The 23,023-nt window shown below is 42.9% G+C and overlaps 2 protein-coding genes across 12 annotated transcripts; one reads left to right on the top strand and one right to left on the bottom strand.

Annotated features, from left to right (window-relative positions):
* Positions 1 to 50: 50 nt before the first annotated feature.
* ACAD8 (acyl-CoA dehydrogenase family member 8) lies at positions 51 to 17,793 on the bottom strand. 2 transcript variants are annotated; one of them, XM_027579424.2, is made up of 11 exons: positions 17,520 to 17,793; positions 12,177 to 12,277; positions 11,567 to 11,736; positions 10,656 to 10,765; positions 10,157 to 10,233; positions 9,621 to 9,758; positions 7,583 to 7,718; positions 7,390 to 7,487; positions 6,888 to 7,040; positions 6,109 to 6,211; positions 51 to 643 (listed from the first exon to the last, which is right to left on the bottom strand). In XM_027579424.2, the coding sequence occupies exons 1-11, from the start codon at positions 17,650 to 17,652 to the stop codon at positions 591 to 593; spliced, it is 1,272 nt and encodes a 423-aa protein (XP_027435225.1). In that variant the 5' UTR covers positions 17,653 to 17,793; the 3' UTR covers positions 51 to 590. The 2 variants fall into 2 exon arrangements, with proteins under 2 accessions (XP_027435225.1, XP_027435226.1); XM_027579425.2 differs by having other exon boundaries at positions 17,544 to 17,793.
* A 54-nt stretch (positions 17,794 to 17,847) lies between these two features.
* On the top strand, positions 17,848 to 22,998 carry THYN1 (thymocyte nuclear protein 1). 10 transcript variants are annotated; one of them, XM_027579440.2, is made up of 10 exons: positions 17,932 to 18,004; positions 18,213 to 18,280; positions 18,663 to 18,735; positions 19,954 to 20,135; positions 20,935 to 21,003; positions 21,164 to 21,223; positions 21,350 to 21,442; positions 22,007 to 22,102; positions 22,342 to 22,492; positions 22,824 to 22,998. In XM_027579440.2, the coding sequence occupies exons 4-10, from the start codon at positions 20,088 to 20,090 to the stop codon at positions 22,868 to 22,870; spliced, it is 564 nt and encodes a 187-aa protein (XP_027435241.2). In that variant the 5' UTR covers positions 17,932 to 18,004; positions 18,213 to 18,280; positions 18,663 to 18,735; positions 19,954 to 20,087; the 3' UTR covers positions 22,871 to 22,998. The 10 variants fall into 10 exon arrangements, with proteins under 10 accessions (XP_027435237.2, XP_027435238.2, XP_027435233.2 ...); XM_027579432.2 differs by lacking the exon at positions 18,663 to 18,735 and having other exon boundaries at positions 17,850 to 18,004; positions 18,144 to 18,280; XM_027579433.2 differs by lacking the exon at positions 18,663 to 18,735 and having other exon boundaries at positions 17,855 to 18,004.
* The last annotated feature ends 25 nt before the right edge of the window (positions 22,999 to 23,023 follow it).

Genomic DNA, 23,023 nt, shown 5'->3' with positions numbered 1-23,023 from the left:
TTCAGCCCTTGATATTCAGAAAGTGTACAAGTGCAGATCACACCTAGGAGTAAGGTTTCCCAGATACTCATTTTATCATGATTTACATTCATAGGAGTACTACAAAGGAAATGCAACCCACAGAAACCTTCTGCATCTTTAGCAGAGCACAGGAAAAGATAGGAGAGCATTTTTTCCTCCATTTCTCCTTTCCCACACCTTTGCTTTATCATCAGGAAAAACCCTCAGTGGAAGGGTTCAGATCTCGGAAGAGAGATTCAGTGAACCACCAAAATGCAGACAAATCAAGACAACATGTATCCAAGAAAGGACTCTGACTTGGTGGTGAGTCTTCATTGGTCACCTTTTTGCATTAGGAAAACAAGGTAGTGTGTCTTCTTGTGACATTCTCAATCAGGGCAGCTCCTCTAGTTCTGCTGAGGACTCTGTCCCAGTCCTATAGCTGATGCTGCTCCCAACACTCTGGGTCCACCTGGAAGAGCTCAGCCCTTCAATCGAATCCATGACTCATCTGCAACATAACAGTCCATATGAAACCTCTGATTCGAGTTGTACATTAACCATCATGCCCGAACATCCAAGTCTGGGTGCTACTCCTGAAACAGGCTTCGAGAGATCAGCATCCTCATCACTTCATTGCTACCTGCAAGGGGGAGGAAGAATGAAGGATTTAGTTGCAGCGAAGTCTGAGAGCTTGGTAAAGCTTTAACCAAGGTGCTCCAAGCCTCATTCAGGGTAGTAGTGGATATAAACCACAACTGTTGCTTTAACCCTGAGTGGGATGGGATTATTACAGACTTCTCTCCAAAGTACAGAAAAATGCCAGGAAGTAAGGAATAAATTTACTCTTTAAAAACACCTCGCCTGGGAGAGGGGAAGTTGGCTGAGTAGGAAGATGCCGAGCTTTCCTTCTCCTGTGGACACACTAAGGCTGCAACTATGTACACCACAACTCACTCTGAGAACCTAAACTCTAGCAGAACAGCTATTCCATAGCTAAAGATATAAAGAAAAAGTCACACTGAGAAGGGTAGGAGGGGTAGAGAGTGTACGGAACCAAACCCACGCACAGTGACCCACAAGCAGAAGGATATCACAGGTGTGGAGGTCCTTCCTGAGGAGTGAGAGGTTCAAGTCCCACAGCAGACAGCCCCTGCCCTGGAGATCTTCACTGGGAAGATAAGGCCACATATTGTCTGGCTTTGAAAATCAGTGGAGCTTAACTCTAGGAGAGCCAGGGAGCTACAGGAAACTGAGACACTACTCTCAAAGGGCCCACACACAGTATCAGTCACTTGGAGCCCAGTATGGAGGCAGCAGTTGGAAAAGCTCCTGGGTCATACATGGGGGAGGTTTAATGACTAATTTTTGGGTGTGTGCCAGAGGGGCAGGGATCTGTGGGAACTTTCTCTGGGAATGGAAGTGTTAGCAAGCACCATTTTTCTTGTACTTCTACAGCTTAGTTAGCCAGATGCTTTGGGAACAAGATCTGACACCCTCCTTGCTACCCAGATGTTTCGGGAGCAAGATCTGACACCCACCCTACCTTGCTAGCACTGCTTGCCCCACCCTGGCATTTGCCTGCAGACCTGCCCAGCTCAACACACTCAACCCAGCAGATGTCCCTCCAAGCAGGCACTAACCACCACACCTGGCAGGCAACCTCAGTGGGGACTGGTGCACGCCCCCAAAGTCACTGCTGCCCACTAACACACCCACAAGACTCACAGGTGGGCCTAGCAGCCAGTCACCAACACACCCACAGTAGTCACAGCCCAGACACAACAGCACAACACATGCAGACCACATAGGGGACACCCTGGGAGTGCATGGTTCTAGTGACCAGAAGGGATTGCACTAGGGATTGCCCCCAGGATGCATTCCATACAGGACATTACTTTCAGGACCAGGAGAGTCTGGCTTACTTGATACACAAAAACAAAAATGAGGAGACAAGAATATGCTCCAAATCAAAGAACAAGACAACATCTCAGAAAAAGAACTGAACAAACAGAAATAAAGAATCTACTTGATAAAGTTTCAAAATAATGGTCATAAAGATATTCAGGGGCCTTGAGAGAAGAGTGGATGAACTTAGTGAAAATTTCAGTAGAGACAGAAAACATAAAACAAAAAACGAAGAGTACAGTAACTAAAATGAAAAAAATACACTAAAGGGAATCAACAGCAGATTATAGGATGCAGAATGGATCAGCAATCTGGAAGATAGGGTAGTATCAAGCATTTGAGCTGAGCAGCAAAAAGAAAAAAGAATTTTAAAAAAGGACAGGTTAAGGGACCTCTGGGACAACATCAAGCACACTAATATTTGCACTATTGGGGTCCCAGAAGGAGAAAAGAGAAAAAGGCAGAAAACTTATTTAAAGAAATAATGGCTGAAAACTTCCCTACTTTGGGGAAGAAAACAGACATCTAGTTTCTAGAAGCACAGAGAGCTCCAGACAAGATAAATCAAGGAGAACCATACCAAGACATGTAATATATATATATATATATATATATATGGTAAAATATATATATTATATATATAGATATATATAATATAATGTATATTATATATAATTAATATACATTTTATATATAAACATATATATATTTTTATATATATATATGGTAAAAATTACACATAAAGAGAAATCTTAAAAGCAGCCAGAGAAAAGCAAATAGCTATGTACAAGGGAAAACACCCATAAGGCTATGAGCTGATTTTTTCAGCAGAAACTTCGTGGCCAGAAGAAAGTGGCATGATATATTCAAAGTGCTAAAAGGAAAAAAACCTGCAACCAAGAATAGTCTACCTGGCAAGGAGAGATAAAGAGTTTTCCAGGGCGCCTAGGTGGCTCAGTTGGTTAACCGTCTGCCTTCGGCTCAGCTCCTGATCCCGGGGTCCTGGGATCAAGCCCCGCATCGGGCCCCCTGCTCCATGGGAAACCTGCTTCTCCCTCTCCCATTCCCCCTGCTTATGTTCCCTCTCTCACTGTGTCTCTCTCTGTCAAATAAATAAATAAAAAATCTTAAAAAAAAAAAAAAGAGTTTTCCAGACAGGGGCGCCTGGGTGGCTTAGTTGGTTAAGTGTCCAACTCTTGATTTCCACTCAGGTCATGATCTCAGGGTCATGGGATCGAGCCCCGTGTTGGGCTTTGTGCTCAGCACAGAGTCTGCTTGTTCCTCTCCTTCTGCTCCTTCCCCCTGCTTGCATGCACTCTCTCTCTCAACTAACTAAATAAATAAAATCTTAAAAAGGTTTCCCAAACAAAAGTTAATGGAGCTCATCGTTACTACACCGACCTTACAAGAAGTGTTAAAGGACTTCTTTAAGTTGAAAAGAAAAGGCATCAACTAGAAGTAAGCAAATTATGAAAAAAAATTTTCACTGGTAAAAGCAACATATACTATAGGTAGTAGATCAATCACTTATAAAACTAGTATGAAGATTAAAAGAAAAGAAAAGGTAGTAAAATCACTTATATCTAGAAAATTATACAATAGTATAAAACTGGAAATCAATTGCAAGAAAAAAATGGTAAAAAACACATGGAGGCTAAACAACATGCTATTAAACAACAAATGGGTCAACAAAGAAATCAAACAGGAAATAAAAAAATACCGTGAGACAAATGAAAATGGAAAGACAAGTTCCAAAATCTTTGGGACACAGCAAAAGCAGTCTAATAGGCAAGTTTATAATGATACAGGCCTTCTTCAAGAAACAAGAAAAATTGGGGCACCTGAGTGGCACAGTTGGTAGAGTTAGGGTCATGAGTTCAAGCCCCATATTGGGGGTGGAGCCTACTTAAAAAAGAAAAAAACAAGAAAAATGTCAAATGTACAATCTAACTATACATCTAAAGGAATTAGAAAAAAAGAACGAACAAACCCAAAGTTAGTAGAAGAAAGGAAATAACAAAGTTCAGGGTGAAATAAATGAAACAGAGACTAAAAAAACAATAGGGAAAAGATCAGTGAAACTGAGAGCTGGTTCTTTGGAAAGATACACAAAATTGATAAATCTTTAGCCAGACTTATTAAGAAAAAAAAAAGAGAGAAGTCAAATGAATAAAATCAGAAATGAAAGAGAAGTTACAGCCAACACCACAGAAACATAAAGATTATAAGAGGTCACCATGAAAAATGATAGGCCAACAAACTGGATAACCTAGAAGAAAGAAACAGATAAATCCCTAGAAACATACAATTTTCCAAAACTGAATCAGAAATAGAAAATCTGAACAGACTGATTATGAGTAACAAAACTGAATTGGCAATCAAAAAACTCCCAACCATGAAAAGTCCAGGACTGGACAGCTACAGAGGGGGATTCTATCACACATTTAAAGAGTTACTATCTTTCCTTCTCAAACTATTTCAACTGTTGAATTACTGTGTTGCCCACCTGAAACTAATATAATAGTGTATGGCAACTATACTTCACATAAAAAAAAAGTACCTACAAAGTACAGAAAAAGCCCCAAAGGAGATTTTTTGGACTTACATATAAAAGGAATCCAAAATATTAATTCTGAATGTGGAAACATGAAAGATTTTTTTTTTTTACTTTTCCTATACTTTATAAGCTTTCAACAATAAATATACCAATTTCCTTGGTAATCAGAAAAGTGAATTTTAAAAGAACAGACAAAAATATTTTCCCTGAAGGGATGGGTCAACTTCTTGCTCCATTTTTACAGTGGCTTTTAATGCAAAGAGAAATATGAACCCCCATGAGGAATGAGTAATCACACACTTCAAATAAAATCAAATCTAAATTTGCAGATTTATCCTATAACAAAGTTCACAATGAAACAAAGTGATACCAAAGTGAGCAGTGCCCCAAATTTTCTATAAGTGGATGATGGCATGGCCTCAAATAAATGTACCTGGCTTTTCCCATTTCTTCTCACAAGGTTAAAAGGCAGAGTCAGAATAAAAGTGAAGTCTCATGTTGTTAGACAACAAAGTTTACCTACTAAACTTGTCATTCATAAACGCTGGGTAAGGAAGTAACTGTAGGACTAATCAGAGGACAAAGCCTATGGGGAACTTGAGCACCAGTGACTGAGCTCATTGACATATATCAGGGATGAGGTCTGCAGAAGAAAGCAGACTCTTAACTTTTAGAAGCCTGTGATTTGGATATAACACCGGAGCAGTAGGTCTCAGAGTGTGCTTCCCAGATGTGCAGCTGCAGCCTCACTTGAAAACTTGTTGGAGATGCAAAATTCTCAGGCCTACCTAAGACCCACTGAGTCAGAACCTCTGGGTGTGGAGTCTAGCAATCTGTTTTCACAAGCCCTCTGGGTGATTCTAATACCTCTTCAGGTTCAAGAATGCTTTGAAAATGACAGAGAGAACAACGCCCACAGCTCTCTCCTGTACCTTCGTGGAAGCAGCCCAACATTGCATCATGGAAAGTCACTTAGATAAGCTTTTGCCCCATCTGGCTCTTCTACAGTATAACCACTCTGTCTGCCTACGCCAACTGAGACAAGAGTCATGTAATTTCAAGACTTCTGCACTGGTGTGGAGTGTGGAAAAGGCCATGCTCTGAGCCAGCCTCTGGCAGCTTACACATTTTCCAGCCTAATCCAGTCTGTGATTGCCAAGAAAAATACCCATATGATTTAGTTTACTGAAAAATCTATTAGCAATATTGATAAAGATATCTTCAATTTATAGAGGTTCCTTGTGATCAAATTAGCTCACATTTGCCCTGTACAGAAGTTTTGGGATCCCTGAGGACCAAGTACTTCATAAAAGCAAAGAGTTACTGTTGAAGTTTTCAAAATGCTTTCCCATATATTATCTGAGTTTGAGTGTTCTCTAAAAGTTGCAAAGAAAAAGAGCAGAAATAGAGTGATCTGATAGCTTACCCATGGTAACAAAGCAGAGCCTCCTGACTCCCAAGCTAGTACTCTGTATGACACCCACAAACACTTCCAGAGCAGGGTCAGGAGAAAGAGGAAGAAGGAAGGCAAAAGACAGACAGGGCCTGATGGAACCCTCAGAATCAGTCAGCATGGGGACAGACAGGCTGAGGAAAGTGGTGATCCTATAAGCATTCTGGAGAACAGCTCTGGCAATTTTTACCTTCTAGGATTTGATGGACCCTGGAGTCCCGCACATACTGCTGAACAGCATAGTCCTTCAGGTAGCCATAGCCTCCATGCATCTGTAAAGCCTGGTTGCAGATCTTCAGGGAGACAGGGATTAGACATCTTTGACTGGGAGGAAGACTGTGGAACACATGGCTTCTCTTTCTACCCCAGCCCCCAATCTGGCAGCCTGTTGTAAACTAATACGAGGAAGAACAACCTACAGATAATCAGCCCCCAGCCCAAACAGGGGCTCTGTATTCTGTGTGGTTAGACAACAAAGGAGGTTTACCTACTAAACTTGTCAGTTACCACTAGGCAGGCAACTCAGAGAGCTCTGCCTTTATTGCTTTATTATCTGCAGGGGCCAAGCTGCCCACAAGCACTTTGGCTGGGATTATGTGAAGCTACATACAATGCCATCTAGTGGCAATGTAGCCTCATGTGGAAATAGTTCTGCTCTTGACATTTTAAACATAGCACAGTGCTAAATTTGAGCAAGCGGCATTGGGCTGCTCTGAACCTTCCTCCAACGGTAGTGTCTCATCTAGAACACAATCAAATGACAGTGACAGAATGGAGTATGTAATGGCACAGAGCAGGTAAAAAGTCAGCTGAGAGCTTCCAAGCAGGCCTCTCATGAGTTCATTTATATGCTTAAGCCCCAAGGTGATCTCTGCAGCATCCCAGGGGTAGACTAATGGCTCTCAACATCCCTGGACCTAGCAGCTGCTCATTGTCCACCCAAGACAGCCAGAGGACATCATCACGCACAGCAAAGCATTCATCTGTAGCGAAGAGCTTGGCCATGGAGCAGAGGGCCACTGCATCTTCCCGCTCCTCCTGCAGAGCCAGTGCTGCATTGCGGATTATCAGCCGCGAGGCCACCAGCCTTGTTGCCATATCAGCCAGTTTGAATTGCAGGTACTGCAGCAACAGGGGATAAGAGAACCAGACAAGATAGACAGGCTTAGACCAGCACCTGATCTGGGGCCCTCTATAAGACATCTCTCATGAGGTACCTTTTCTAACTGACCCCAAGCTTCAAAGTCCCTGCCTCTTCTACAGAGCAAATGTCCTGTCTTGTGAGTTCTAAGCCTACTTTGTCTGCCCTGCGCTTCAGTGAAAAAGATGACTGATAAAATTAGAACACAAGTTCTAAGATGGGGGCAGAACTCCAGTGAGGACACATAGCCTCACCCTCTGAGAGAATGTGGGCCACAGAGCAGGTCGTGGGCAGAGTGGAAAGCAAATGCAGGGGCCTCTGGGAAATTACCTGGTTACTGGCCAGAGGCTCTCCAAACTGCTTCCGAACATTGAGGTGGTCTCGGGTGAGGATGACTGAAGCATGAGCAGCTCCTAGGGAGCAGGAAGCTGGAAAGGAAAAGTGCCAACATTTCAAAAGAGCCAGGACAGTGCTGCTTGCCCCAGCCCGGTTACCTTCCTGCCCCATCCTATTGTGTTCTCACCAACATTGATCCTCCCTCCATTCAGTCCTTTCATGGCAATGACGAAGCCCTGTCCCTCGTTTCCAATTCTGTTGGCCACTGGCACTGCACAGTCTTCAAAGATCACGGCGCGCGTTGGCTGTGAGTTCCACCCCATCTGGCAAAAATCAGGGACCGTATGGCTGCCCAACAGAGTGGCATTCAGGGCAGTGACTCTTCTCTTCTACGAGCCCCTGCCTGCCTGTCCAATTTCATCCTATGCTGTTCTCTTCTTTGCTCACTGCCTTAGGGACATACTGAACTATTTTTTTGTTCCCCCAATAGGCCATCTACTGTTGTCTCTGCCCAGAATTCTTCTTATGTTGCTTCTTCTATAGTCTGGATCTCATCTCAAAAGTCATGGCCTCTGGGAGTTCAGCCCTATTACAGAAGCTTTCAAGCTCTCCTCAGTGTCCTATCCAACTGTTTTATCTCTTTTTGTAACACACAGCACTACCAGAAGGTACCTTGCTTATTTACATGTCTGTTGCCCATCCCTGCTTGCTGACAGGTAAACTCTATGAGGGCAGAGCTTTGTCTTTGTTCACTGCTCTACCCCTACTGTTTACAAATGCTTGGCATATAGTAGGCACTCACCAGCTGTCGAATGAATACAGAGGTGTCCTTCCAAATTTCCCTTATATTAAAAAATATATAAAGCAAAACTAATAATTAAAAAATAAAATAAATTAAAAAAGAAAGATAAATGTATACACTTAAAAGGGAGAGAAAACAGAAAACGAAAGGAAGAAAAGATACACTTTTTGTTTCTGGAATTTATTTGTGATTTTTCTCTAGGCACGAAATTTGACAGCTTTGGTAATTCTGTCAACAGACATCACAAATACTGAGATGGATACTACCTATGTGTGTTGAAACAATCATCACTGCCTTTATAAGCACAAGCAACCTAAATCGGTATAACTTGATCCTGTAAAATTATGTGTCAGACTATGTAAGTCAGTCCATGTTGTATGACCCGAAGGAGACATTCCTAGATTTAAGATATTCTACAGCTGTATATCTTACATGTCACATATACAAGTTATATGCCACAATTACAGCTTATATACCTTATACAGATAAGACAACATAATAGTAATATGTCTTATAATTTCAAATAAGGCTAGGAGTAACTTCTGTATCCTCCTTCACCCCAGGAGCCAGCATCATGCTTTGCACATAGTAGGAATCTAGTAAAAACCTACTATACTAATAAATGAAAAGGGGCCCTAAAACCTCTAACTCTTTGCAGTTTATAAAATATCAGGAAAGCTCATGAGGGGAAATATGGAAACCCTAGGAGCTATGAAAGGAGAGTATAGTTAGGGGTCATTTCATTACCTGACTTCTCCCCCCAAATCCTAACTATAACAGTATATATTGGAGGGATATGATTATTCTGGTCCCCCGGCCTAACAAATCTGAATGGGTCTCATTACCACCGGCTACAGCTATGGAATCACACTTCTACTCTTCATGGTCTGGCTATGGGATTGCTATATCCTAGGAACGTCTTTTCAAAGCACCTATGGAAACACTCTCCCTCTTACATGACTGAAACACTAACGATCATCTCCAATGAGTTTTATTTTTATTTAAAGAAAAGTGGCCCATATGCTTTTCATCCCAGACTTGTAGTCACCACCAGATCTGTAAATATTTCTTCCTGGGATAAAAGAATGTGCCAAAATAAGAAGCTGAATAAGAAACACAGGCCAAAAGTGGAGGAGGTACAGATGTCAGAGAAATCCCTCACACTAAAAAGATAGGCAGCTTATGAAACTTACTGGCACACTCTGCCATTTTGCCAGTGGTGTGGTATTCCTTCAGCCATGCCCCATTCTATTCCATATGCTTCTGTTGAAATCCTAATAGAAGCAACCTTAGTTGACTTGACTCCAAGTCAAGTTAGCAAGAATGTAAACTATTCCTTGAAATAGAACAGAGGTTGGTCTGGCAGGTGGCAGACTCTTGGATTGTTTGAACTTCAATTGTTTCCTGTCCAATAGCCACTTACCTTTTTTTCCTTCTTGCCAAAGCTAAGGCCAGGGGTCCCCTTCTCCACAACTATACAAGAGATGCCTTTGGGGCCTGGCCCTCCTGTTCGGCACATGACCACGTAGATGTCTGATTCACCTCCACCACTGATGAAGGCCTGAGGGTTGGAGAGGGGGTGTATAGGGATCAGGAAACACATCTGTCCCTGGAGCCTAACACCTGGGAAAGCAATCAGAGTCATTCCGACAGTAGGACACTAAGAGGCATGATGGCACAGAGAAATGGAGAGGTAAAAAGAACCTGTGCTGACTGGGGAATCAGGGATCTAGCTGATGAGACTATAAAAAGGATAGACAGAAAGGAGCCAGATTATCTGGACTCAGATCAGAAGAGTGAGAAAGTGAAGGTAAATAAAGGGAAATAGGTCAAAGGTTCTCTATTCAATGCGTAAAACTCCTAGGAAACATTAACTCGCAGATAGCAAGGATTCAGGCAATGTCAGCATGAAGATGGGCACAATCTCTAAGGTGTTCTGTAAGGTGGGCATGCTGGTACCTTGGAACCATTGAGGATGTAATGATCTCCTTGTCGTTTTGCTGAGGTCAAAAGGGAGGCAGCATCACTACCACTTCCTAAGGCGAGGATCAAAAGGAAGCAGAGAGGGTGGGAGAGAAAGTCAGTGAAAGTAAGGGGGCCCCAGCACGGTTCCACTTCCAAAGAAATCTTCCCTGATAACCAACAGCTTAGCATTTCACACTTTAAAATGCAGACAGCTGGAGGAACTCTCTGTATTTGGTGAAAACTGTGGACAGCAATGAGACCATTTTCCATCTCCCATCACACTGAGTACAAGGAGGCTCCAATCGGCAGCCTGGAGAGACTCTGCCCTACAGCGTTCTTAGGCTTGTGACATCAGGCCATGGGAATGTGTTCCTCCACGACCCAACTTCATGGTAAACAAGGGTTATAGGTATCGAGGGGACGAAAGAGTGCTCAGTGATTTCGCCTGAGCAGCATCCCCTGCTACGTTTTGCTGGCGGTATGGCAAACCCACCTGGCTCAGTGAGGCAGTAGGAAGCAAACTTCTCCATGGTACAGAGCGGTGGGCAAAATCTGTGCCTCTGTTCCTCACTTCCAAAGGTATCAATCATCCAGACACACATGCTGACAGGTACCCCAAGGAGAAAAGATAATGATAGAGTTAATACGGAGAAGAGGAAATCTGAGGGGGGTTGGGATGGGGAAGGAAAGCACAAGCCGCAAAGCAGAGTGAAGAGGAAGACAGTGGGAAGAGAAAAGTCGCCACTGAGAAGATGTGACTTTAAAGGAAAGGCCTGGGTTAAAACATATTCATGGAACATGTACTACCCAGAGATAACCAGGGCCAAAGTGTTTCTCACTTGGATGTTCATGCTACTTCTAGGTTAAGTGACTTCCCTAAAAATCAAACAGTTATATGTATTTTGACAAATTCCTGGGGGCTTCATCCTAGGGGCTGAGGAAGACAGGAACAGGGCCCTGACCATCCTCCTGGAGAAGTCTGTTTGCTTCCAGTTCAGTCTAGGATTTGGGAGAAGGCGGAGAGACGTTCTCTAAGCAACATACAAGATGGCAGATTCAAGTCCAAGAGGCAGCAGCAGACCTAGAGTGAACTTTTTTCTTTTTTTGAGGGAGTGCATGTGCTCATAAGGAATTGGGGGAGCAGAGAGAGAGAGAGAGAATCCCAAACAGGCTCTATGCCCAGTGTGGAGTGTGACACGGGGCTCAATCCCATGACCCTGAGATCACAGACTGAGCTGAAATCAAGAGTCGGACACTTAACTGACTGAGCCGAGCAACCCACATGCCCCGTCTGGTTCCTCAATGACAATCAACTTGAAAAGATGAACTTTTCCAAAATTTCCTAAAATTTCCCAGTCAACCCGATGAGAACTTCACTGTGCTCACCAAACTTTTGACACTCACTTGTGGATGCTTATATAGGCTGTGGTGCTGGTGCAGCCTGTAGCCAAGGCCTCAAAGATGACAGATGTATCGAGCCGTGACAGTCCAGACCCACCTACATCTGTTCGTACGTAGATTCCCCCAAAGCCGAGCTGAGCAGCTTTCCGCATTGCGTCCACTGGGAACAACTCCTACGCACAAAAGAGAACAGGGTCATCAGTAAGGGATTCACAGATGGGACTTTTCATTAAAGGGCACAATGAGGGATTAAGATGTTTGCATTTGGGAGCGTGTATATATTAACTTAATAGGGTATTTGTTATCTATAGTAGCAGTTAAAATGCATTCTATAAGCACTGGTTTTCTAGCATTAAAGTTCCTTTTAATTATCCATAGAATTGCCTTGGTTTTAAGAGTGTCTAAATCTTTGTACAGTTAGAAAAACAAAAACAAAAACAAAACTAGTCTCTACAAGATGAGGATAGGAATCACAACATTACCAGTACTTTCATTTGCAGTAAGAGTTGTGCAAGGAGAATAAACATGGAACAGTTGGGTCTAAAAGGGGATGAAGACAGGGTCACCACAGGAGGCATTTGTTGGAACGTCTAGCCACAAGGAAAACTCCCACCTTCTGGTCCCACTCTGCCATATTTGGAGCCATCTCCCGGGTAGCAAAGTCAAAGGCCACTTTCTGAAATTCTTTCTGTTCTTCATTCAGTCCCATGGAAGCTGTGGGTAAGATTGCATATATTTGGTTCCAGGACAGGGGTCAGGGAAGAGTAGTGCCAAGATCGAGAAACATGAAGTTGAGACAGGGACGCACTGTAGCATTTCTCTTATACAGTATAACCTTTAACATCCATAGAATGGCCTTGTCTACCATTAATGAGTTCTCTGATGTGTCATCTCCTTTTCCCTTCTTCTTTCCTCCCCAGTGGATCGGCTGGCTTCATTTGCCTCCTAACTGCTTATTCTTTCAGTACCCTTACTTATCTCTTCCTCCTCATAAATCCACATTAAAAAATAGTAAACACACACTGACCCTCAAATTAATGGTAAACTTTTTTTTTTTTTTCCTTTAGGATGCCCTGCCTTTTCTGTATTGGTGTCCTGGGAAAATCTGTCCTATCTATGAATCTCTATAGCTGTCTGTCTGTTTCAACATATCCATTTTAAAAGATCAATTGGAAAGGAAGATATATATACTTTGGTTTACCTTTCAAATTAAGGAAAAGATCCTCTAATAAGGCTGTGCATTTGGCAAATCTCAGACATTCACTGATAAACATTGATGATGAAAAAAAAGTCTTCCAGTGTTGAAAACATGGTTAAGGCCTTACTATATCGGTTTTTACCCAATGGACTCAGAATTCTCAGAACATTTTCTATCATAAACCATCAGTGATATGACTCTGGGTAATTTCTTCACTTTTGGGTTTAAGATACTTAAAAGCTAAGGACAATGAATTGAGTGACATCAACAGGTAGGCAGTATGGCCTCATTAGGAGAAGTTTCTCCCGAACCTTAAACATCTAATAAAAGACTACACCGTAGTAGTACTTAATCAGAGGTGACACTCTTCAGGAGAAAGAGAACTATATCTACCAACGTAAACAGAATTACTATCAATTCACAATATCATTATTTCATACATTTTCTTTAAGTGGCCAGTTGCCCAAATGACATGAACACTTTTTACAGATTTTTAAAAAAACTGCATAGAGTAAGATCAGACTGAATTAGAAAGCAGACATCCAAGTCAACTAGCTAGTTAAGTAAGGTGTACAATATTTTGCCTATTTTGCAAAGTGATACAGACTTCCAGGTAGCAGCAGGCAAAGCTCCCGTGAAAACAACCACCTTTTTGGGATAGTATAGCAAATTTAGAAAAGATGGGACCACAAATCCTGGGAGCCTACATCAGGATCAGCAACCTACACAGGGTGAATCAAGACTTACATTGTTCATATTTATGTCTCTTTTGTTGTCTCTTACTACTGTCATTTTGAAAGGACCACCTGCCGAAGGTGTGTAAGAAAAAATAGAGTGTATGCCTATACTTTTCCAAGTGAAGCCCTGAGGTACAGCAGTGGCTGTAAAAGGTAAGGCAGAAAGAAGGGCAGGGGTCTGTATTACCTTCTCAGGTTTCATCCTTTAGTGCTAAAGATGTGGTCATTATGGAGTGATGCTAAAGAGCGTTAAAGTAAGACTATGGAGCCACACTCGACAATAATTTATTTCAGCACCTAATAGTAATGCACAATACTTCCAATAGAGAAGAAGAGCAGATGGCAGAGTCTGTTTCTCTAGGGCAGGCAGCATGGGGAGCAGTAATGGCTGGCTATTACTTCCAGGAGAAAGCAGTCTGTCTGCATTAGGGAGAAAGCAGTCTGTCTGTATTAAGGAAACTCAGAAAGGAATACTTGTGAGGATTAGACATTAGGCTACTTTGAGAAGCCTAGAGCAGAAATTTATGTTGGTTATTACTCACAGGAATACAGTTAGGGACGAACACTTCACAGTTCCTGACTGAGAGTCAGGTTATTTGTTTGCAGAAGTCTTGCAAAAATGCTCTTGTAGATCATAGCTCAAAGACCATTCACAAAAGAATAATTATTGAATGTCTACTATGGAACAGTGCTGGGGTTAGAAAGATGAATACAGTCCATTCACACAAAGGCTATCATAAATGGTAATAATGTCAATCCTACAGCATAAAGAGAGGTGCTACAGAATTTCAGTCCCAGCAAGAGCTCAACAAACGTTTACTATTATTATTATTAGAGTAAAACAAGTAGTTCAAGAAACAAAATGTTTAAGAAATAGGTTTGAATTGCATTCTAAGTAAACAACAGGGAATAGATGTATGCAAATCTTATGTGCAAGTATATACAACATAATTACACATTTTGAAATATAATATCCAACCCAATTTTTGATAAGGGAATGCTAATAAAATGAGAGCGCTGCTTGGTGGAAAAAAAGTAGAAAAGGCAAGTTAAGAAGCAAATTATATACAAGAAAGCATGGTAACTAAGTAAAAATACCCGCGTTCCCAGAATACATTAAAAACAAACAAAACAAAAACCAGACTTCACGAAGTTGGCCAGAGTTACTAGCAAGAGTTCAGGAAGCCAACACACACAGTAAAATGTAAAATGGTAAAGCTAAATAGAAAAAGGGCCTGGGGCTCCTGAGTGGCTCTGTCCATTAAGCATCTGACTCTTGATTTCGGCTCAGGTCCCGATCTCAGGGTCATGAGATCCAGCCTGGGGTTGGGTTCTGTCCTGGGCGTGGAGCTTGCTTAAGATTCTCCTTCCCGGATGCAGAGAAAGGGAAACCCTCCTACACTATTGGTGGGAATGCAAGCTGGTGCAGCCACTCTGGAAAACAGTATGGATGTTCCTCAAAAAGTTGAAAATAGAGCTACCCTATGACCCAGCAATTGCACTACTATTTACCCCAAAGATACAAATGTAGGGATCTGAAGGGGCACCTGCACCCCAATGTTTATAGTAGCAATGTCCACAATAGCTAAACTATGGAAAGAGCCCAGATGTCCATCGACAGACGAATGGATAAAGAATATGTGGTGTATATATAAACAATGGAATACTACTCAGCCACACACACACACACCCACACACACACAAAAGAAATCTTGCCATTTGCAACAATGTGGTTGGAACTAGAGGGTATTATGCAAAGTGAATTAAGTCAATCAGAGAAAGACAATTATCATATGACCTCACTGATATGTGGATTTTAAGAAACAAAACAAAGGATCATGGGGAAGACAGGAAAAAATAAACAAGATGAAATCAAAGAGGGAGACCAACCATAAGAGACTCTTAATCACAGGAAACAAACTGAGGGTTGCTGAAGGGGAGGGAGATGGGGGAATGGGGTACCTGGGTGATGGACATTAAGAAGGGCATGTGATGTAATGAGCACTGGGTGTTATATAAGACTGATGTATCACTGATCTCTACGTATGAAAATAATAATAACTTATTTGTTAATTGAATTTAAATAAAAAAAGCTTCCCTCTCTCCCTCTCCCTCTGCCCCCCCGCCACATGCCTATACATGCACACGCTCGGTCTCAGAAGAAAAGAAAAAAGAAAAGAAAAGAAAAGAAAAAAGAAAAAGGGCCCAAAGGAGATGAGGAAACCCTTCACTGTATAGCAACCTAAGTGTAAGCAATGGGCAAAAAAAACAAAAAACAAAACAAAAACTCTAAATAATATAAGAATCTTTAAATGCATCCAAAGTAGAAACCTAACTAGAGAATCAACAGTTTTATTTGAGAGTCTTCATGTTTCAAAGAATGCTTGGGATGTTGCAGCAAAATGTAGTGGAAGAGCACTAGACAAGGATGTTATTAAATGTACAACTTTTGGTAAGTCAGGTACCTCAATCAACTTCGGTTATCCCATTGTCAAATGAGGGGGCTGCACTAGACACTGAGTAAATTTCCTCATCTGTAGAATGAGGGAAGTATGCATAATGAATATATACAACATATAAAATACAAATCATAATTATCTTAAAAATCATTTTTCACTTATTAAAATATGCAATGAAACAAATGTTAATCACTCCCATTAATTTGATATTCTAATATGGAGAATGATACATTGAAAAGGCAGTTTCCTTTCATTTTACTAATTAAGAGGTACTTTCTTTTAAAAAGATGTAAAAGTACCTCACTGGCCAAAGCTACACAACCAGCTGCTGGAAATACTCCAGCATATGTAACCTATCTGTTATTATTTAATATTAGCCTATTAAATATTTAATCTATTTGTTGCCAGGACAACTCCTTATTTGCCTTGGTATCAGCAAGGGTGACCTCATTTACCTAATTCTAATTGCTAGAACGGGCAGCACTTTGTGAAGGAGTTTTAGGACACGGAGAAGAAAACGGTGTTCTATACTAGTGTATGTCATAGATCTGGGTGTCAATCTAAGGGATTCATACCAAATCTGTTAAAAAGAAGAGCGACATTTATTAAAAAGAATTTTTTTTTCAGAAGAAAAAAAAATTATTAGGCACTGGACAGAGTCACACAGTGGCCGGGTATCCCCAGTGGGCCTAGGCCCCCATCACTCCCCGTTACTTGCATCCAAATTATTTGCCTGGTGCCTGAAGACATTCAGGTCTGTCAACTGTGGGTAGTTTCCCACTTTCAATAATAATTATTTTTCAACGGGAATTTCACCAGTAAAAGTGTTTTATAACTACAGGTGGTAAATCGCAAAATTTATCTGATCAAATCCTGTATCACTTAAAGAAGGAACAGTGCTTCATCTACTACAACCAGCCCCAATCTATTTACATCTTTACTACCCGACTGTAAATGATCTAGGATTAAGACAAGACAAAACAAAACAAAGCCAGGAGTTTTTATGCACCCACTACTTATTTGAAAGTAGGTATAATAAGAGAATCTGCCTCTGAGTTGTGAGGATCATTACAAAACCCTTGGTTAGTGTATTCATAAGTAAATGAATTTACTTATTAAACCTGATATCAAGAGGCTGATAGTACGTTTTTGGAAGACCTGAACAATTAACAAATATCATCAGCAACAAAGGTTAAGTTGCATTTTCCTATCTTCATTTATCTTCAGCGAGGCCCCTGTGACGTGGGCAGGAGGGAAGACAGCTAAAAAGGCGGAGGACCGCCTGGAGCACGTATTTCGGCCGCCAGGCTTCCCGCCCAGAAGTTTGGGGGCGGATGCAGGAGCAACAGATGGAGACCGCAGGGAGTGAGGGCGGCCAGAGAAGCCAGCCAGGTGGACAGAATGGGGAGACCAGCCAGCAGGGGGGGGCCAGCCAGCAGGGGAAGCCCACTCAGGAGGGGGCAGGTAGGGCTGGGGGGGGTGGCCCAGGTGACCGCTCAGGGCGAGCCGGGGGTGACCAGCACTCTGTGGGCGCTCAACCCTCCCCGCCCGGGGCCGGACACCTGCACCGGCGGGGTGAGTCTTACGATCTATGCAGGACACCAAGCCCCGGCGGCCGCTCTTGGCGGGGACCCGCAGAGCGCCGCGCGGGCAGTAGAGCCACCCTCTCAGCCGCCAGCAGCCGCTCCGCAACATGTTAGCAGCCCCTCCTCCAGCCAGAACCAGCCGGCAGTGACCCGCGCCAGTGCATCAACCAGACACCGTGCATCGTCCAGGTCCCGCAGTGCACCCTGGGAGCTGTAGTGCATCCGGCGGCTCTCGCGGCCCGGACTCAGGCGGGCCTGCCCGAGGAGCAGGACTACCACTCCCAGATATCCCAAGGCCGTGGCGAAAAAGGGCCGTGTGTTACTTAGGCTGGGGGACTCAGTGCCGGCCTTTCGGCGCCTGGGTGGGGTTCTGTCTGCGGAATCGTGGAATCAGTGGCTTGGGAGAATGGTGACTGAATGAGAGAAGGATCACGGAGAGAACCGAGGAGACTTTAGCGCAGGTTATGCAAGATGGAAATGGGGGCGGAGATAACTGGGAAGGATTTGAGAGGCCCAAGTCCAGTTGCATCTGTTTTACGCAAAAGTCCCTCGGGGCTGAGACTCCGATTCCTCTCATTGTCTCCATCTTGCTCTGCGCAGGCGTCTGGGGGCAGGCAACAGAACTGCGTCTTGTTTCTCTCGGTTGATTTGGAATCTTCTGCTCTTCAGTCCCCGCAGGGAAACCATGCCGAAACCCCGGAAGAGGCTCGCCGGGGCTGCTGGGCCTACTGGGCCAGGTGAGCTGCACCCAGGCTGCAAAAAGGCAGCCCTGTAAAGAAAGTTTCTCTAGGATCTGTTTAATACTGTTCACTTTCAGGGCACCTGGGTGGCTCAGTCGGTTGAGCGTGGGACTCCGGTTTTCCGCTCAGGTTATGATCTTCGGGTGGGATCGAGCCCCACTTGCGCCCCATGCTCAGCGGGGAGTCTGCTTCTCGTCCCTCTCCCTCTGCTCATACCCAGGCTCTCACGCACTCTTTCTCTCTCAAGTTAATAAATAAATCTTAAATAAATACTGTACACTTTCAACTCCCTGCCCGTGGGGGGAATCCTTTGTGGATTGTTTTTTGTTAATGTTATCCCTAATTGCCCTCCATCTTCTCCTTTCCTCCTCCCACCGAGCTTATACCCAGAGCCTCTTCTGTTTATTGAAGCAGTAGCTGTTTGGTGTAGATACGTGGTGGCTTGTACAAAGGTAAGGAACATACAGTTGTGTTCTCATGGAAAATGCAGACATAAGTGAAAGGGTCTTAGGAAACCATGGCTAAGTGTATGAGAGCAGGGAGGAACACCTTGAGAAGGAAGTGGAACTTGAGTCCATCCTTAAAGAATGGGAAAGCTTTCCACAGGCAAAGAAAATGCGATGCTGTTTTTATATTCATCTTATATGGAAGATGAAGAACAGGAACAAAGGAATTGAAGGTAGAGAAAGTGGTTTTGGATTGACTACAACACATTGTGTTACTTAACAACACATAATGGTGTTTGCAGTGTGCTTAACTCCAAAGGAGCCACCTAAAAACTAGGCTAGGGAGGATCTAACTACTAGACATCTATAAATGATAATGAGAGCTGATGTAGGAGCTGGGACTTAATTCAGAGGTGGTGTGGTTTAGTCATTAAGTGTGGATTCAGATAGACCAGGGTACAGTTCCTGATCATACTGTTTACTGAAATGTGTAACCTGGGACACATTTAGCAGAGGAACAGACATCTCATACATTATGTAGATTAACTGAGTTACTGTTAGGGTAACAAATAGAGCTTACATAGTAAGAATTGAACAACTGTTAGCTATTGAGTGCCTACTACGTTCCAGGCACATTTTCTCTAATTCTCTTCGGAAAAAAATCATCTTTGCCATGTCTACAAAGTCCAGTATGAGCTGTCTTATCCAGCATTTCTTGGCATCTTCAAGGAGCAGGCCACAAAGCACAGTGAGCAAGCAAAAAAGAACCATGAGATGGTGATGATAGTATTTACCGAGCATTTATTATAACGTCAGCCATTATTTAAGCCCATTGTTTGCACTACCTTATTTAATCTTCAAAATAAGTCTGTGGAGTAGGTGCTCGGTTTCCTTATTGTAGAGAGAGCCTCAGCAAAGGCCCAGAAGTGAGGGAAAGAAAAGAATTTACTTAATAGAAACCCGGGACTCTGTCAGTCCTAACCCCCAACCACATACACTATTCTTATCTCACTGAATGTATAATCCAGGAGATACCCTGTAAGGTGGGCATTCCTGTCCCATTTTTATAGATAAACTAAAGTTCAGCAATTCAGCTGCTACTGCCACTTATTGACAGATCCATGATTTGGATCCAGGGCTGACTCCAAAGTATGTGCTTTCTCCACAACGGAGCATTACTTCTCAGCAGGCATGACCAGTTTCTTCTTTTTGCTTCTATTGCAGACAATAAGGGGCCAGCAGGAAAACGTACCAAGACTAAGAACCCAGTAGGGACATCAGCTACATTGGGTAACTCCAGCCCTGAGAAGACTTCAGCCTCTAAAAACTGTGGGAAGAATCTAAGCAGTTACTGGCTGATGAAGTCTGAGCCAGAAAGCCGACTAGAGAAAGGTGTAGATGTGAAGGTGAGACCAGGTACCTCTCTTAATCCCTTTCGGGCTGTTTTTTCAGATAAGAAGTGAATATGGGACACCACAGGGTTCCATCACCAGCTTCTCTGAAGGGTAGGGTTAGGGAAAAGATTATAAGGAATAAAATCAGCAGGACTTATTACCAGCAACTATCTGTTTTGTGAATCCTCTATGTAGGGCAGGGCGTGACAAACTTTTTCCATAAAAGGCCAGATAATATTTTAGGTTTTCCGGTCCTACAGTTGCTGTTTCAGCTCTGTTGCTGCAAGAAAGTGGCTCTGGGCAACACGTAATCAGATGGTGTGGTTGTGCTCCAATAAAACTATTTACAAAATCAGGCATGGGCACAAAGCTGTAGTTTGCCAACCCCTGACCTGGGCAACATTTCAATCTTGTTGCCTTGTTCTTGCCACCTAAACCTACCATAATCCTATGTATCTCTCTGCCAACTGTATATTCAGTGAATTAATATAAATCAATTTTAATAACAGCCTAGAGAAAATAGAAATATATAATACTTTAATGAGTGAAATACAAATAACCAACAGATTATTTTATCATCTGGATTATCTATTCATCTAGTCCTTTTAATTAGCAAGGATAACAAGGAAACGCAAAGCTTACTCTACATTTGCCCAATAGAAGTGGCTCTGTGGAACCACTTCCCAGTAAACTACAGACTTCCACTACAGCAAGTAGTACCCTCAACACAGGGGAAGAAACTGTCTACTTCCATATATTACCAGCTGGCCCCAAGACTGTTTAATGGATGAATTCATTTCCTGTTGCCTAGTTCAGCATTGAGGATCTTAAAGCACAGCCCAAGCAGACAGCATGCTGGGATGGTGTTCGCAACTACCAGGTAAGAGGGTAAGAGCAGGGCCCGAGACCTGGGGTCGGAGAGATGCCTGCCTCCTTCCTGGGACTTATTCAGTAGCAAAATCTCTTGGTCAGCATTGTTTTTTCCCCAGATCCCAACCCTAAACATGTATTCAAAACCACCTTAATTCCTCTGTATGCAGTTTACGAATGGCCTGTGTTCTGGCCAGTGTCTGCATACAAGTCTGGGTGTCTTGGCAAAGGCAAGTATTGAATTGGGGAGAAGCTGCAAAAAAGAAAAACTCATCTAATAGAAGCAGACTTGATTTGCACTAACTAGTGTTTTCCAGCGGGTGAAGAGGATAGTTGTTTATTTTCCCCTGGGGTAGGCCCGGAACTTCCTGCGAGCCATGCAGCTGGGGCAAGAAGCGTTCTTCTACCATAGCAACTGCAAAGAGCCAGGCATCGCAGGACTTGTGAAGGTTAGTTGTACAAGCGTTGGTCTTAATCCCTCTCCCTTCAGGGAGACTTACTCATACAGATATAAAGGAACACAGCTTAGATCAGTAACAAAAAGGAAGTACTCTCCTCCCCATCCCTGATGTCACAAGAATATGGAAAAACCACCCAGGCCCCTTCCAGTCCAGCAAGGACTATAACAAGGCAGGCCTCATTTCAGGTCCCACTGGTACAGACGTCTCTTCATTTCTGTGCCTTGGTCTTTCACTCAAAAGCAGACCTGATGATAGCTCTTTCAAACCAGAAGTTATTAGGAAAAGGTTATTAACTGCAGGTGGGAAAACAGTGGTACCAATAATAACCTTTAATACTTGGTTTTAAAACCTACTTTTAAGATTTCTGTCAAAACAGCTTTGATTTCCTATGCTTGCTCTAGACTGTGTATCATTTCCAGATATAGTGGCTCTATAGCAAAACAAAAGAGCTGAGTATGTGCAGGGTCAGAAGTGAAAGTTGGACTTGAATTAAAAATTGGCCATGGAGCTGACTGTACAGGCATATGATTAGAGACTTGGTTTTGGTTTCAGATTGTGAAGGAGGCTTACCCAGACCACACACAGTTTGAGAAAAACAATCCCCATTATGACCCATCCAGCAAAGAAGACAACCCCAAATGGTCCATGGTAAAGACACCTATTTTTCCTATTTCATGAGAGGAAAAGGATGGACAAAGAGAGGGAGGAAGAAGGTGTGCGGTGTTTTTAGGTCAAGGTACAGAGTCTGGCTCTTACACTTAGATGAGGTTACCCTGGCTTTGGGGATAAGAACAGAACACTGGCAGCCCTGCCCATAAGAACCTCCCACAAGAAGCTAAGACACACAGTGGACAGAATCTACCTGAACATGTCTTTCTGCCATATAGGTGGATGTACAGTTTGTTCGGATGATGAAGCGTTACATCACCCTGGCTGAGCTCAAAACCCATTACCAAGCTCACAAAACCACTGGAGGCCCCTTAAAAAATATGGCTCTCTTCACTCGCCAGAGACTCTCAATTCAGCCCCTGACTCGAGGTAAGAGCGGGCCCTTTGCTTTATATTATCCACATACCAGGAGGACTCCATGAACTCACATTTACTAGTGATTTATTAGGCACAGTATTTAACTTTTCTGAGCCTGTCTCCTCACCTGTAACATCCATGAGGGAGGAAACATGTCTGGAGTTACCCGTTAACTATGTACCCACCACCCAGCAGTGCTTGGCACATAGTAAAACACTCCATAAATAGTTTTTGGATGAATGACTACCTGCCTCAGTAACAGGGTGAAATGCCCGGCACAACTTCCCTATTCAAGAGGAGACACACACCTAATACTTTGCTTTCTTCTCCCCTTCTTTGGTAGAGGAGTTTGATTTTATTTTGAGCCTGGAAGAAAAGGAGCCAAGTTAACTGGGACACTGTTGCTGGAATGGGCAAGCCATTACTCCAAAGAAGTCAAGCTTTTATAAGACAAACGAAGGTGTGTGGCACCTTGCGTGGTTTTCATGTACCTTTTCCAATAAAACGTTAATAACAAATTTGGGAAGCTTTTCTTTATTTGTC

The sequence above is a fragment of the Zalophus californianus genome, chromosome 11 (genome assembly GCF_009762305.2).
Source record: "Zalophus californianus isolate mZalCal1 chromosome 11, mZalCal1.pri.v2, whole genome shotgun sequence".
NCBI classification, from domain to species: Eukaryota; Metazoa; Chordata; class Mammalia; order Carnivora; family Otariidae; genus Zalophus; species Zalophus californianus.
Note: the sequence above shows the minus strand (reverse complement) of the source record. Positions and strands in the feature narration are given on the sequence as shown.

Excerpts from the sequence above, each read along its gene's own strand:
- ACAD8 (XM_027579424.2), bottom strand. The coding sequence starts at position 17,652 with ATGTTGCGGAGCGGCTGCTGGCGGCTGAGAGGGTGGCTCTACTGCCCG. Across the intron at positions 10,766-11,566 it reads GCCTATATAAGCATCCACAA|CATGTGTGTCTGGATGATTG; the intron begins GTGAGTGTCAAA and ends GGTACCTGTCAG. Across the intron at positions 9,759-10,156 it reads ACATCCTCAATGGTTCCAAG|GCCTTCATCAGTGGTGGAGG; the intron begins GTACCAGCATGC and ends TCCAACCCTCAG.
- THYN1 (XM_027579432.2), top strand. The coding sequence starts at position 18,229 with ATGCCGAAACCCCGGAAGAGGCTCGCCGGGGCTGCTGGGCCTACTGGG. Across the intron at positions 20,136-20,934 it reads AGAAAGGTGTAGATGTGAAG|TTCAGCATTGAGGATCTTAA; the intron begins GTGAGACCAGGT and ends CCTGTTGCCTAG. Across the intron at positions 22,493-22,823 it reads AATTCAGCCCCTGACTCGAG|AGGAGTTTGATTTTATTTTG; the intron begins GTAAGAGCGGGC and ends CTTCTTTGGTAG.